The sequence below is a fragment of the Colletotrichum higginsianum genome, chromosome 1 (assembly GCF_001672515.1).
Source record: "Colletotrichum higginsianum IMI 349063 chromosome 1, whole genome shotgun sequence".
In the NCBI taxonomy this organism is placed as follows: Eukaryota; Fungi; Ascomycota; class Sordariomycetes; order Glomerellales; family Glomerellaceae; genus Colletotrichum; species Colletotrichum higginsianum.
The window spans coordinates 4155393-4169213 of record NC_030954.1 but is presented as its reverse complement, the minus strand read 5'-3'; the positions used below and the strand labels follow the sequence as shown (position 1 = coordinate 4169213).

At 55.3% G+C, this 13821-nt stretch overlaps 4 protein-coding genes across 4 annotated transcripts; 2 read left to right on the top strand and 2 right to left on the bottom strand.

The window, feature by feature from the left end:
* Positions 1-25: 25 nt before the first annotated feature.
* Positions 26-1934, top strand: CH63R_01242 (Ferric reductase like transmembrane component; the record flags this gene model as incomplete). The annotated part of the gene is made up of 2 exons (XM_018296217.1): positions 26-407; positions 559-1934. 2 exons carry the CDS (start codon positions 26-28, stop codon positions 1932-1934), a joined length of 1758 nt encoding a protein of 585 aa, XP_018164579.1.
* A 409-nt stretch (positions 1935-2343) lies between these two features.
* Positions 2344-3140, bottom strand: CH63R_01241 (VanZ like family protein; the record flags this gene model as incomplete). The annotated part of the gene is made up of 2 exons (XM_018296216.1): positions 2344-2954; positions 3116-3140. 2 exons carry the CDS (start codon positions 3138-3140, stop codon positions 2344-2346), a joined length of 636 nt encoding a protein of 211 aa, XP_018164578.1.
* A 1449-nt stretch (positions 3141-4589) lies between these two features.
* Positions 4590-8147, top strand: CH63R_01240 (Transcriptional activator spt7; the record flags this gene model as incomplete). Its single annotated transcript, XM_018296215.1, has 3 exons — positions 4590-5682; positions 5746-6899; positions 6951-8147. The coding sequence occupies 3 exons, from the start codon at positions 4590-4592 to the stop codon at positions 8145-8147; spliced, it is 3444 nt and encodes a 1147-aa protein (XP_018164577.1).
* A 1786-nt stretch (positions 8148-9933) lies between these two features.
* CH63R_01239 (uncharacterized protein) lies at positions 9934-10806 on the bottom strand (the record flags this gene model as incomplete). The annotated part of the gene is made up of 1 exon (XM_018296214.1): positions 9934-10806. One exon carries the CDS (start codon positions 10804-10806, stop codon positions 9934-9936), a length of 873 nt encoding a protein of 290 aa, XP_018164576.1.
* Positions 10807-13821: the final 3015 nt, after the last annotated feature.

The following is a 13821-nucleotide window of genomic DNA, read 5'->3' as shown; positions in this document are numbered from 1 at the left end:
CGAGACCCGCAAGAATCCGGCAGTCATGGGTTGGCCATATCGCTTCCTCGATCTCTCGCAAGACGAAGTCCATCTTCGCAGACAGACGTTGGACCGATACGGTGGTTACGCGCTGTATTCGGCTTTCACGCCTATCCTCTTGGCATTGGTCTTCCGGCTTTGGTCCTATCTCAGTCGACGCTGGCAGGCGAGTGCTGCCTATGATGCCGTTCCGAACTCGCCCGTCTTGAAAAAGAGGAGGCAGAGCTGGAGCGGCAGCTGGGATGCCAGGATCAGGAAGGCAAAGTGGTGGCTGGCTGATGATGTCTACTTCATGGGCCAGCATTGGGGTCAGAAGGACCAATGGGTCTTTGGTCTGGCCTGGGCATCATGGCTGCTTGTTCTGAGTGTGCTGGAGACGGGCAATGGTGAGTTGTGAATCCCCACAGTTGCACGGCGGCAAGGCATACCTTGCCTACGTGGACTCTTATCAGCCCTCCGATGATGGCCGCCGATATGTGTGGGATGAGACCACCACACATCCAATATGCTGGTTGAGCTGGTTCTAACCGATCTCAGACTATCTGCATCTTACCAAGCGCTTCGGCATCATTGCCGCCTCCCAGATCCCATTTCAGTATCTTCTGGCGTTGAAGAGCTTCAGTCCCGTCGCCAAGGTCTTCCGCACATCCCACGAGGAGCTGAACAAATGGCACCGCGTCCTCTCCCGCGTGACGCTCTCTCTTCTCGTGCTCCACGCCGTTTTCTACATGAACTTTTTCGTTGAGAAGGGCATCGTCCAGAAGCGCCTTTTCGCACCCGTCGTCTTCGCCGGCGTAGTCGCTTTCGCGACCATGAACATGATGACCTCGACGGCCGCCGCCGCCGTCCGCAGGTTCTCCTATCGAATCTTCTTCGTCACTCATCTCATTGGCGCCTTCGCAATCCCACCGCTGGTGTTCTTCCACGCCAAATCGGCCCGGATCTTCATGGCAAAGGCCATCATCGCCTTCCTCATCGACCTCACCGTCCGCCGTTTGCGCACGGTGACGGCGTCCTCCAAGCTCGAAACCATCCCCGGGACGAACCTGGTCAAGGTCTCGGCTTCGATCCCTCAGCAAAAGATCAATGCGTTCCAGAACCGCCCGGGTTCCCACATCTATCTCAGCGTCCCTCCCGCAGCACGATCCAGTTCCGGCCAGTCATCCTCCAAGGCGATGCTGTTCGAGTTCCTCTTCAACCCGTTCACCGTCGCCTCCGTCGACGAAGAGAATGGCAGTCTCACCCTGGTAGCTCGACAACTGGACGGGCCTTTGACCAAACATCTGGGCCTCTTCGCAAACGCGGGCGCTGGCGTCGACGGCGGCAAGGTCCCGCTGTGCATCGAAGGCCCTTATGGTGCCGCGTCCCTCCACTTCGACACGCTCATCGGCTCTGCCGTCGACCGCGTGCTGCTCGTGGCCGGCGGTGTGGGCGCGACCTTCACCGTCCCAATCTACCAGGCCATCCTCCAGGATAATCCCAACGCCAAGGTCGAATTCGTCTGGGCCGTCCGCGGCGCAAGCGACGCGACCTGGGCCGTGGAGGCCAACGAAGCCCCCCAGAGCATCCTCGACGACCCCAACGTACACATCTACCTCACCGGCGACGCCCTCCACTCGGACTCGACAGGGCCCATGGCTGGCCTCCCCGCCGAGACGAACCCGGACGGCGAGATGGAGATGACCGCCATGCCCCACGACCGCAAGCAGAACCGCTTCGCGAGCGCTCGTTACCGCCGGCGCCCGGACCTGCGCAAGATTGTCGACGACTTCTTCAGGCAGGGTGCCGAAGAGAGGGTTGCCGTGCTCGTGTGCGGGCCCGCCGCCATGGGCCGGGAGGTGCGGGAGTACGTTGGCACGTGGGTCATGACGGGCCGCGATGTGGTGTGGCACAACGAGGGTTTTGGGTGGTAGAGCTGCATGATTCCGGATTCCGGGTTCCGAGGTTTCGAAGACCCGAACTGGGAAAATGGCACGGAGAGGGATGCTCGCTTGGAGTACTTACTCACATGCGTGTTGATCTGTTAGAGAGGAAATGGCATAGCACCGGCAAAAGACATGTAAAAAAAAATAACCGTAGATTTTTTTCTTCTATATCTTTTTACACATTGGGCAACACACAGAACAAATGGACAATCGTAAGTAGACTAGAAATCACACAAGACAATGCTCCCGGAATTGATCAGGAGAAAGAGCGTTGCTTTTCTTCTTCTACAAAAAAGACGCTGCTAGGATGAAGGGGCCTCCCCAAACGCCAAAGTCGTAACTCAATGCTCATCCATCGTATCGCACACTTCCACTCTCTTTTCGACGAAACGGAGCTCTAGTCAGCCCGCTTCTTGGAGTCACCAATGTCACCCGTCTCGACATCCTTCCCCTTGACTCCGCCAATGTCGCCGTCGCCGTCGTCCTCGTCCCAGTCATCCACCTGGTTCTCGTCCCAGTTATCCACAACCTCCTCGAGCGTTCTCCCACCGTCGCCAACGCCGATACCGCCGTCCCTGGCACCGCTCGACTCGATCACTCCCGTCTCGTGTCCCTCGCCGAGCTCCACGTCCTCGTCATCCTCTCCCGGGACAGCCTGATATGTCTTGGTCCGGCGCTTGCGCTCGAGCATGCGCTTGTGGTACCACGAGCAGAGACCCAGGCCGGCGAGCGAGCCGACGATGTTGGCGACGATGTCGTAGAAGTCGAACTCGCGGCCGTTGGGGAGGAAGCCCTGGAGGAACTCGGAGCCGAGACCCAGGACGAAGGTGCAGACGGTCAGGGTGAGGTTGAGGGTGCGGCGGCGGTTGGTATCGAGAATCCAGTAGAAGACGGTTGTGAGGACGAAAAAAGTGCCGAAGTGTAGGACTTTGTCGTTTACATACTGGCCAAGCTGGAGGGAGGTCAGGCCGGCGTAGCCTGCGATGAGGAGGATGACGAAGAAGACGCCTGGAAAGAGGGATTAGGGGTGATGGTCAGTCAAAGCCAGAGGGCAACTGTGTGGATCTAAGGGGAGCTCGGGGAGCTGAAGCTTGTCCTGGGTCTGGACGCCGATCTGCGAGGGAAAGATGGGGGAACCGATTCCAGGCGAATTGAAGCTGTTAACGCACCTGCAAAGGGCAAGCGTATCCGCATTTTCAAAGGGTCCGGCAGCTCTTATAGATGCCCTGTGTGTTGATTGGTAGGTTCCAAGCAGTGTAGTAGTAGCTCGATGCTCGTGTGGTCTCGGAGAACTCGGACGCAGTGAAGCTTATGGTGTGGTAGCTACAAAGCCGGCATGACGGGGCGGATGGGCTGGAGCGAGGTGCGTATTCGTTGAGAGGGAGATGGAGCACGAGCAGGGCCAGGGACTGTTTTAATGCGATGGAGTTAATGGGGTTCGTCACGGACGAGGGTGTATTCGTACACGTGTTTGTGAGGTGTCAAGCTGGCTGGAGCTTCCCAGGCAACTGGAGCGAGGGAGACGGGCTTATTTTTTTTACTGCTTGCAGATGGAGTCTCCCTCCGCCCACTGACGACAGAGATGCGCAGCGCAGTGGCGCCCAACCCCAGGACCAACGAGGGGGGGCAGGGGTGGCCCCCCGAGGATTCTTTTGGGGGATGCCTTAAACTGGACTGGTCGGGGGACAGGTGGCCCGGGCGGAAGATCCCGTGGGCCGCCGAGGGAGTGACGGGGGTCTGGAGGTGCGCGATGTCGTCGCGATGTCTAAGGGGCAGACGCGATGCGCGGTGATGTGTAATGTTGCTATCAGGAGTTGGGGATTTGATTTAATTAGTATGTGGCCATTGCCAATGGAGTATTCACGATCTTCGTTGATGGGATCACGACCTCTTAATACAGTACGCACAACATGGAACGCATTTTCCAGTAGAACAAACTCTCACAGGCCCGACCGACCTGACTGAGACTGCCTGACTGATGTTCCTGGCTGACCTCGCTGGATGCGTGGCCCGTTTCGCACTGCGACTGGCTGGCCGGACACCGTCACGTGACGGAGTCACACGCGATCCGATCGCTGGGTGCTCCCCCAAGGGGGGTTGATTACGGTGGCCTGGCCGCTCGCGCCGTCGTCGGCATTGGAGGTTCCTGTACCTGCATCCCGCAACCGCGACATCCATCATCCCCCCGGTGCACCTCGTTTTTGGACCCAAAAAATAGACGGCTGGATGAATTGACACTTCGAGGCTCTCCGGCATCAATTTTGTGTACTTGCGACCGCGTGTGGAGTGTCTGGTGCCGCATACTCCCCTGGCGCTCAAAGTCCTGTGTACCGCTTCCAGCGGCCTGCTCGCCGTCTTCAGGCAAGGGAAAAGTTCCATCGCGTACGCTGGTACGAGCCTCTCCGAATCCTCAACCTCACCTCTCGGAACCACGCATAAACCCCCCTATTCCAATCCATCAATACACAGCAACCACAACCCTCCACGCCTCCCAATTCTGCCCGTCATCTCTATCGATGTCGCTCTTTCTACTGATGCGCTCGTAACGACCCTTTGCCGCCCGGACTCGGTCCCCGACGAGCGCATTTCCATGCGCATGGCGACACCGCGTCCGCTTGTCGCTATCATCAATCCGGGCACAAAATGTCCCTCCCCAACGGCCAACACGCATGGCAGCCGCCCTCCATTCATCATCAACCTTCCAGCCGCCTGTTCCATCAACTTGATGATGGTCCTGCGCGGAACGGAACCCCCGTCGACCACTCCATGACGTTGATGCCTGAGGCACAACCTGATATTGAGGAAGAGCGACGACGCGCCTTGTTCAAGGACCTCTATCACAAGAGCGAGGCAAAGATCTCGTTGCTGTTCGCCGATGACGGTTCCTACAACTACCCTGCCATCGATGCACTGCGCCGCCCCTCCGCCCCCTCCCCCTCCATCCTACCCCCTACCACCGACCATGCGCCGATCCAGGAGCCTCCATTAAAGAAGGCTAAGCGGGTCATCGACGAAGACGACTATGGCGATGATGACGACGAGGACGATGACGATGAAGAAAATGCCACGCCGAACGACTCAAACAAGCCCGCGAGCGGCACCGCCGCCGCCGGCGCCGGCTCACTGCTCTCCCCCTCCAAGTCCGGCAGTTCGCCCGTGCACTCCGTCAGCTCGCCCGGCAAGCATCTCGAGAGACTCAAACACGCCGACGGGTCCCAGGACCATACAAAGACGAGCGAGGATGCGCGCAAGCAGCTGGAGGAGGCGCGCCTCGCGACCGAGGAGGCGGCGAGGCGGAGCTTCCACACTATATTCTACACCCTCGAGAACGATCGGACTGCCATGCTCGAGCAGCAGCAGCTGGAAGAGTCGGAGAAACAGTTGCAGGCTGAGATGGAAAACAACAATAACCACATCGCCGCCCACGGCGCCCAGGCCGAGAACCACGGCTCACTCAGCAGCGCCAATCTTGGCGCGTCGAGCCTCACTCTCAAACACCTAATTGCGAGGATCGACATGAAACGCGACCAGGTTCGCGCTTCCGACGCTGAGCTGCGATCCCTTATGAACGAAGTGCGCAAAAACCGAAGCAAATGGGCCAGCGAAGAGAACGTCAACCAGGAAGAGCTATACGAGGCCCTCGAGAAGGTCCTGACAGAGCTGAAGGCACATACGGAATACTCTACACCCTTCTTGCAGAGGGTCAACAAGCGCGATGCGCCCGACTACTACAATCGTAAGTTGTCCCCAGGCAGACGAGTTGGACCCCGATTGGCTAATCACCTTCGGCACAATGCAGTCATCAAGCAGCCTATGGACATGGGCACCATGACGAAGAAGCTCAAGTCCCTTACCTACAAGTCCAAGGCGGAGTTCGTCACCGACTTGAACTTGATATGGGACAACTGCCTGCGATACAACCAAGACATGGGCCACCCTCTCCGTCGCATGGCCAACGGCATGAGGAAAGAGGCCGAGAAGCTCATCCCCCTCATCCCGGACCTCGTCATCCGCCCGCGGGCTGAAGTCGAGGCCGAAGAACGACGCAAACAGAATGGTGGCGAAGAGGATGGCGGCGACGACTCGGATGACGAGCCCATTATGTCGTCCCGCGGCCGGACCGCCGGCACCAAGGGCGCCAAGTCGCGGAAACAACCTGCGGATCAGAAGGAAGGCACGCCCAGCGTCGATCAGAAGCCGGTCCTGCAGCTCAATGGCCTCTTGGCTAAAGGCCGGGAAGGCTCTGAGGCGGTCGATGGGAGCGGATTCGGGACCCCGATCGCAGGCTCGGCCACCCCCGGTGGCATTAACGGGCACTCCGGCATTGGGAGCAACGCGGACGCCATGGACATTGACGGGCCGACACTGAATGGTATGGCGCTCGGACAAGCTCTCAACGAGGCTGCGGAACAGGCCTATGAGGACGACGAGTACAAAATCTGGAAGCAAGTCACCAAGAAGGACCGCGCACTCATCGCTAAGGAACGCCACATGATGTTCAAGGACAACAAGCTCAACTCTGATGCGCCTGCCCTGCTCAGGAACAAGGCCGGAATTCGGTGGTATCTGAGGGGTCAAAAGGAGGCCGAAGCCCTTGGCGTCATCGGTCACTCCCAAGTAGACTCCTCTGCCGTGGCCGCGAAGGAGGCTGCCAAACCAGCCGAGACCCTTGCGGAAGGCATGGAGGGAGAAGAGGAGAAGAGCGTGCCCGCATACTATGAACCTCTGACTATGATCCCCGATATCCAGCCTAAGCTCCAGTGGATCGAGGACGGCGAGGGTCAAGTTATCAATCAGCACGAGGAATATCTCCAAATGATCCCCGAGGGTCACTTTGTGGCGCCCAAGAGCAAGTTGACAAGCAAGATTGACAACAACATTCGGCAAATCCAAGAGACCAGGAAACTATCGAGCAAGATCGGCGTCATCAAACAGATGCAGATCCAGACTCAGGTATGCATGCCGTCGCTGAAGGGCACACACATTGTCTAACCCACCATCTAGGTTTACAACAACCAGTTTCCCAAGTCCAATTACGAGGCGTTCATCGAGCAAGACGCCGAGCCCTCTTTCATTGCCGATGCCGGGCCTGTCATTGCACCGGAGACCTGCCGCCGCGCGTTGCAACGCTCCGTCGCTAAGATTCTCTACCACACCGGTTTCGAGGAAATGCAACCGTCGGCCATTGACGCCTTGACTAGCATCGCGTCCGACTACTTTGAGAAGGTCATCAAGACCTTCAATGTATACCGCGAGGCAGAGAAGATCGAGGCGGCTAACCCCCGGGTCGAAGACGGCGCCCGGTTCCAGCCGCGGTTCACCCCCGAGGAGGTCATCTTGCACACGCTTGATGAGAACGGATGCGACTTGCTCAGCCTGGAGTCATACGCCAAGGACGAAGTTGACCGACTCAGCTCTAAGCTCGGGGGTATCCACGAACGTATGAAGTTCCACCTTACCGAGCTCCTCCGCCCTGCTCTTACGCAGGAAGCCGGTCAAGATGGAGTCGGCGCCTTCAAGGACGGCAGCGAGCAGTTCGTCAGCGGCGACTTTGCCGAAGACCTCGGCGAAGACTTCTTCGGCTTCAAGGCTCTCGGTCTGGACAAGGAGATGGGTCTTGACATGCTCTCGGTCCCTCTTCACTTGCTCCAGTCTCGTGTTCGCAACCAGTTCCAGATGCAGACCCAAACGGTGGGTACCGAAGTCACCGATCTCTTCGACTCGCTGCCACCTGTCGATCCCGTCACCACAGAAAACATCCATGATCAGATCGGCCTGGTCAAGAACTTCTTCCTTGCCAAGCTCCACGCCAATGACGACTCGCCGTTGGTTGAAGACGAAGAGCTTCCTGTCAAGCAACGACGACCCAGACCCCGCCTTGGCGCCTCTGGAAAGATCGTCTCACCACAGAAGCGGCCGCCCAAGGAGCAAATCGCTCTGGCCAAGAAGAAAAAGAAGATGGAGCTGGCGGCGCAGGCCGGTGACAAGGGCGTCAACGCTTCTCCGGAGAAGAAGGGCGAGACCACCCCGGCCAAGAAGGCCAAGCACGCCAACATCAACGGTGCGGGCCCCAACCCGGCAGCGATCGCACTGCCTCCCAGCATGGAGCGGCACGAAAGCATGCAGAGCCAGGGCAACGCTAGCCAGACCGATAAGGACGAGCCTATGGGTATGATGAGCCCCGAGAGCATTGAGAGATGATGAGCATGGGATCCATGACATCTGCAACTCTTCTGTACATACTCTTCTCGCATATATCATCTGGATGTCTTGCTGGCGATGCTGCCTGCCTCTTGGCGGTTGCCTGTCACCACACGGAGCAGAAGTTGTCCATCTGCACGAACTGCCGCGTCGTTCGTCCTACACAAGCCTCAACCACAGCTTCTTCTATCATTATCGCAGTTATCCTTGCTGCCTTTATCACCCTGTATTCCCCAACTATTCCCAAACGTCGCCTGTTATCATACAACACTTCAATATACGTTTCGACCCTTTTTCCATTTTCACATATCCCTCGGCGTTGAGGTTGGATCATCGTTTGGTCGCAAGGGAAAGACGTCATGCTGCAGACCAAATGAGTCACAGCACGGCCTTTACTAAGGACATCAGGATACCCAAAAGCCAACGACTGGCGGTTTTTCGGGGAGGGAAGGCTCATCAGACGGAGAGCGTCTTGTTTTTTTCGTAGTTGTTTTTCTTGGTCATTCCGATGTTGGGGGTTAGGATTGGGCTGACTGAGGTGACTCTACGTGGGTGAAGTATAGTCGTCTGGCCATTGCATCACACTTTTCGAGCTTTAGTCCGTCAGCATACCTGCAAAGTGGACTAAGGTGGGAAGAGTGAATATCAGTTTTGATCAGTCTGCCTTCTGCCTTCTGCCTTTTGTTCTTTTTCTTTTTTTATAGTGCGAGAAATGCGAACCGCCCTCAGTATGAATAGGCGAAAAACTTCCAACAAGTTAGGGGAAGGGTGGCACCCTCGTTTCTTTTGTGTTGTTTGTTGTTACTTTTGCGGTTTTGGGCCAAGAGAGATTTCCGGAACTCGAACAGAAGATGGGCAGAATCCGGCGTTCCCCCCCCCCCCTTCGCACCGTTTCGGCATCATGGTGGCATCGTTAGTTACGGTTCATGACACGGGTGGGAGGGGTCTACATGTAGGACAGGTCCTGGTGCTTTTGCGTTTTGTGTGTTTGTTGACGATGCGATGCGCATGGGAGACTGGTATCGATAGACGGCGTGTTGTGAGGTTTTGGTTGCTTGGTGTGTCTATGTGTTCGTAACGCCTCGAGACAGAGACGAATCAAGATGAGAAATCCGAATGAATATTGGGAGACTTTGTAATGCTTCGTGATTGATCCTGGACCAAGGCGAGGAGACGGTGTGCGACGATCTATCACGGCAGGGGGGAGAGGGTGAGTCTGAATAGATGGATCACCTTGAGGGCTTATCCAGGTAGTCGTGAAAGTTTGATGCTCGTGAGGGATCTCGACCAACGATGGCCCAGCTCGCATGCGAACAAACCTTTACTGCGGCGTCGGTTGCTGACTACGTCCATTGGCAAGGTGCCCGGACGGGGCTGCCAGGGGAGAAAGAGGTGCAGTGTGATGGTGTTGGAGAGGAATGGGCACTTCTGTGGCGCATAGAATGATATCAGTCATCACCATACAAGTCACTTCCAACATTGGGGATCAGTATAGAAGAAGAGGAACAAGAAGACAATGCCATTGATGAAAGCACAATATTAACTCTTTCGCATCAAAAGCTCCCGCTCCCGCTCATGCTCTGATGTCCTAATCGATAACCAAACACCAACTGTCATCGGCCTTAGACCAAGACAAACTAGATGCCGGAAGCATCTCCAATCTCCAATACCCATCATCTCAAGTACCCAAAACAAAGAGGCACGGGCTCTTTATTCAAGCTAAGAGTAGCAACCGAGGGTGTGTTGGATGACTCCCCCCCCCCATCTCCTATCGCCCGATTTGCGTTCAGCAGTGGATAGGAGGGCTCACGGACATCCAGGAAGAACCTTGGTTTCTGCGTCCGAAGCGAGCGATCTCTTCTCCCAAGGGCCGAGACTGATGTTGCGGCTCCTCGGTGCTGGTGTCCTCTGTGGCGGTGGAGACGCTGGAGAGGATAGAGCGTCTCGCGGTGCCTGGAGCTGCCATATTTCTCTTCTTGAAGACGAGGGTTTCCGTGACTTCTTCTTCATCCCTCAACCTTTTGACGGAGAAGTGAAGGAGCTTCCTACTGCTGGTGGCCTCTGCGATCATGGAGACGAGGGAGAGGGCAGAGCGTCCCGCTGTGCCGGGAGCTGCCAGCTTTCTCTTCTTGGAAACGAAGGCTTCCGTAATATGTTCTTCATCCCTCAACCTCTTGATGGAGGAGTGGAGGGGCTTCTTCATCTCGGCCAGCTCGGAAGTGGTTGTTTGTTGAGTCGAGGACTCCAGAGGAAGGGCTGGTGTTGAACCGGAAGGGGGCGCTTCGCGGGCCACTGCGACGACGGGTCGTCTGGGCGCCATGCAAAAAACCTCTGGCATGAGGCGGGTGAGGTCGCCGTACCACTCTCTGAAGATTTGAGTGAAGCCATGAGCGTCTGCCTTCCTGTTGGTGTTGGTCGACTCGGGGTATCTGGCCTCGAGGAGGCGGCTGCGCTCAGGTGCAGAGATCTGACGCCAGACCGAGTTGTGAGGTTTGACAAAGCGAGAGACAAATATAGTGAAGGTGTCGATCTGCTTCGTCTCGAGCAGGTCAGTGGCGTCGTCAGTGGTTTGGTGAGCTGCGATTCTGGCGGCCTGGCAGACGAGGGCGAGACAAGGCTCGTCAAGAGTGTCAAGAGAGGTAGTGGTATGAGTGAACATCCTGACTCTTGTGTGTGTGTGTGTGAAGAGGAGAGTAGGAGAGTGAAGAAGTGAATATGTGTAGAGAAGAAGATTGGTGAATGGGGTGTAATTTCAAGAGCAGTGGAACAGAAGTGCAAACTTGAAGAAAGAAGTGAATTGTGAGATGATGTAAAAAAGAGAAATCAAGAGGTCTTGGCCGAAGGCTGGGGCGGACTATATGTTTGGCAGATGAGCCTTACTGATTGACTGATTATATCTACCTTCAAACTCTGTCTTCAAAGTTTTGCTTTGCTATGGTGGCAGTAACCCGCTTGCAACATCTTACTGATCGAAGGAGTGGCCGTTCCAGGCTGCTGCGAGGTTGGCAAGGAGATCAGTCGCCGGTTGGGCCACTGTTTGAAGCATCTCATGCTCTAACTTCATCGTTCTTCTGGGTCCGGGACACTTCAACCGGCCGATTGAACATATTATGTCGTCCTACTCTACCCAAAAAGGTCGTGGTGGTGATTCGCAAGGCTTTCACTGTTAAGTAAAGGGGGTTCTGACCGGACTGGTGCCCGGTATCAAACCGTCTCGGTGCCAAACTTTAACATGGACAAATTCCTTCCCAACACCACGAAACCGGGTCGACCAGCCACAGATTATGGACCGCTGGCTCAGCCGTTTACAGCATAATACTTCTTCCAATGGCAAAGTTTGGTTGAATAGGCTCTTCCGCTTAACGAAGGGCTGTGACAGTATTGGCATGTGGACTCCCCTACTCTTCTTGACACCAAGAGGCGCTTTTATACAATACGATTACAAATACCTGAACGCTTTCTAGGCCGTCTTCTTTTGATCGGAAGGTACTTAGAAGGTGTATTATCCTTTCGTGGTCCTGACCAAGCTCTCAATGCCACAGATCATTCTCTGCCCATGAACCTCAAGTGATCGTTAGGCGCGGCACTTCACTGACAGGTTACAGAGGTCAATGATTTCCCTATGATACGAGTCACAGGTTTTCTTATCCCTGCCAACATAGCCCCAGACGTTCGCGTACTTGATAACGTCGGTCAATCTTCCCTGTTGACATTGTCAGAACCAGCCTCATTTCACTCGTTAAGTCAGTTCGTCAAGAACTGTTCCATGCCGCACGTCTGTCAGTACACTTGAAACAGCCTTTAGATTTCATACAATCTCGTTGCTGAAGCTCTTGGTGATCATAAGATGCGATATTATAATCCAAGGGGGAACGATACTACCCACATCCCAGCCAGACTACTATCCGACCGCAAAAAGACCTCTCCAACGTTGACGATCATATAGCAGCACTATCTTATGTTCGTAAGGCGACTTCCTTCCTCTCTTCTTGACACAAATAACAGTGCAAAAGCCATGTCCTGAGAGCGTTACATCCAGAAGCGCTTGCAGAGGATCATTGTTTGACCATGGATGCCTTCGTGGGCCTTTGAAAGCTTTTTCCGGAGGTTGATGAGGTTGCGGCTCTGTAGTGAGAGCCTTGGCACCCGCCCCGAAATCGTTCCATCAAGCGATTGTAGAGGGAAGTCGCCTGCAATGGTGTTCCCATAGGTTGTTTAATTCTCTGATAATTGAGGCTGAAACATTATCAATGAGATCCGTAATGACATCTCTTGTATGTCTTTGAGGGAAAGGGGCTTATTCCAGAATACCATGTTCCAGGGTGTTTCGCTTAAAAAGATTCGATGCCAAAGTCATTCGAGCAGTGTTGGCCTGTATGGCCTGTTGGCGAAGTTGGTTCTGCTATCTGGGGTGCCGCTGTCATTGGCACAATGGAGTCTTGACATAACACGAAGTACTCTCCATAAGACCATCCAGCCTTGACTTCATCATATAATGATAACTCTCAGGCATATCGAGAGCAACGACCCTCTTGGCACTGGACCGTCGCGTTGCATGATTCGTTCTGGTGTCATTCAGCCTGCGATTGGATGTTTCGGTGAAGCCAACAGGTGATGTGTCTCTACAGTAGAGTTACAGATCCCGAAAGAGACTCAAGGCGTTTATCAATGAAAGCAACCGGTCTTTCGCCCCTATTCAAGTTGCGCTGAAGATGTGACGGTAGTGCTACCAGCCATACTCCTGACTGCTGCGTTCTCTTGCTGTATAGCAGATCACGCTGAAAGCCACAAGGTCACTTATTTCGTACTACATGTTTTGTCTTCTTACCTTCTGTCCGTAAGTCACGCTAGAATGATATGTGATCGGTTAGAAGATGCGTGGAAGGACCGGGGGAGGGGACGTTGGGGGACGGCCCGTGGCTGTTGATGCTTGAAGGAGCCGGCCCATGATAACGGTATGCTCATGTCTAAGATAACCTTGTAGGTAGCACCACGTCGTCTTGGTTCTTCTTTGAAAATTCATGGCCCTATCTTTCAATTAGTATGAAGCTGAAAAAAAGGAGAGACTATTTTGGCTCGTCAAGGCGTGGATGTATGCGCACCCGAGAAGAGTGTGGTCGCCCGGGTCTACCAAAGACTCGCAGCGGCGTAGCTGGGACATCAGAAAGAGCAAAACACATCTCTTACGGATCAACCCAGTTTGCGAGACCTACGATGAAGGGGAGTTTCTTCGACATGGCCCAAAGGATACTGGCTTGTGCTGATCTCTTGATCAATCGACCAGACAGACGCATGACATGCCGAAAGCTTCGCGGGAATACCGTGCAAACATCTTGCCCCCCCGGCCCCCGCCCCCCGCCCCCCGGACCCCCGCGAAATCGGCGGTTCGAATTATGCTTGAGTATCTGCAACCGAGCAACCTGCCTTTCCCAGGTGGCAGGATAGGCTTTATGTCTTTCACCCGTCACAGTTCTGAGCAGAGGCGGGCAGGTTGCTCCACAGAAAGTGCCCCATCGGTCGAAGGTCCTAAACTCCGGGGTCAGCAGACGGCCGGCCCCACATACGCCGTCCTATCGCGGGGGGTTCGAAATCGGCCGGCACTCGCGAAAGGCACACTGGGAGACCAGATGGCCAAGACCACTACTGCCGAGTTAAGGTCATGAGTGGTTTCCGG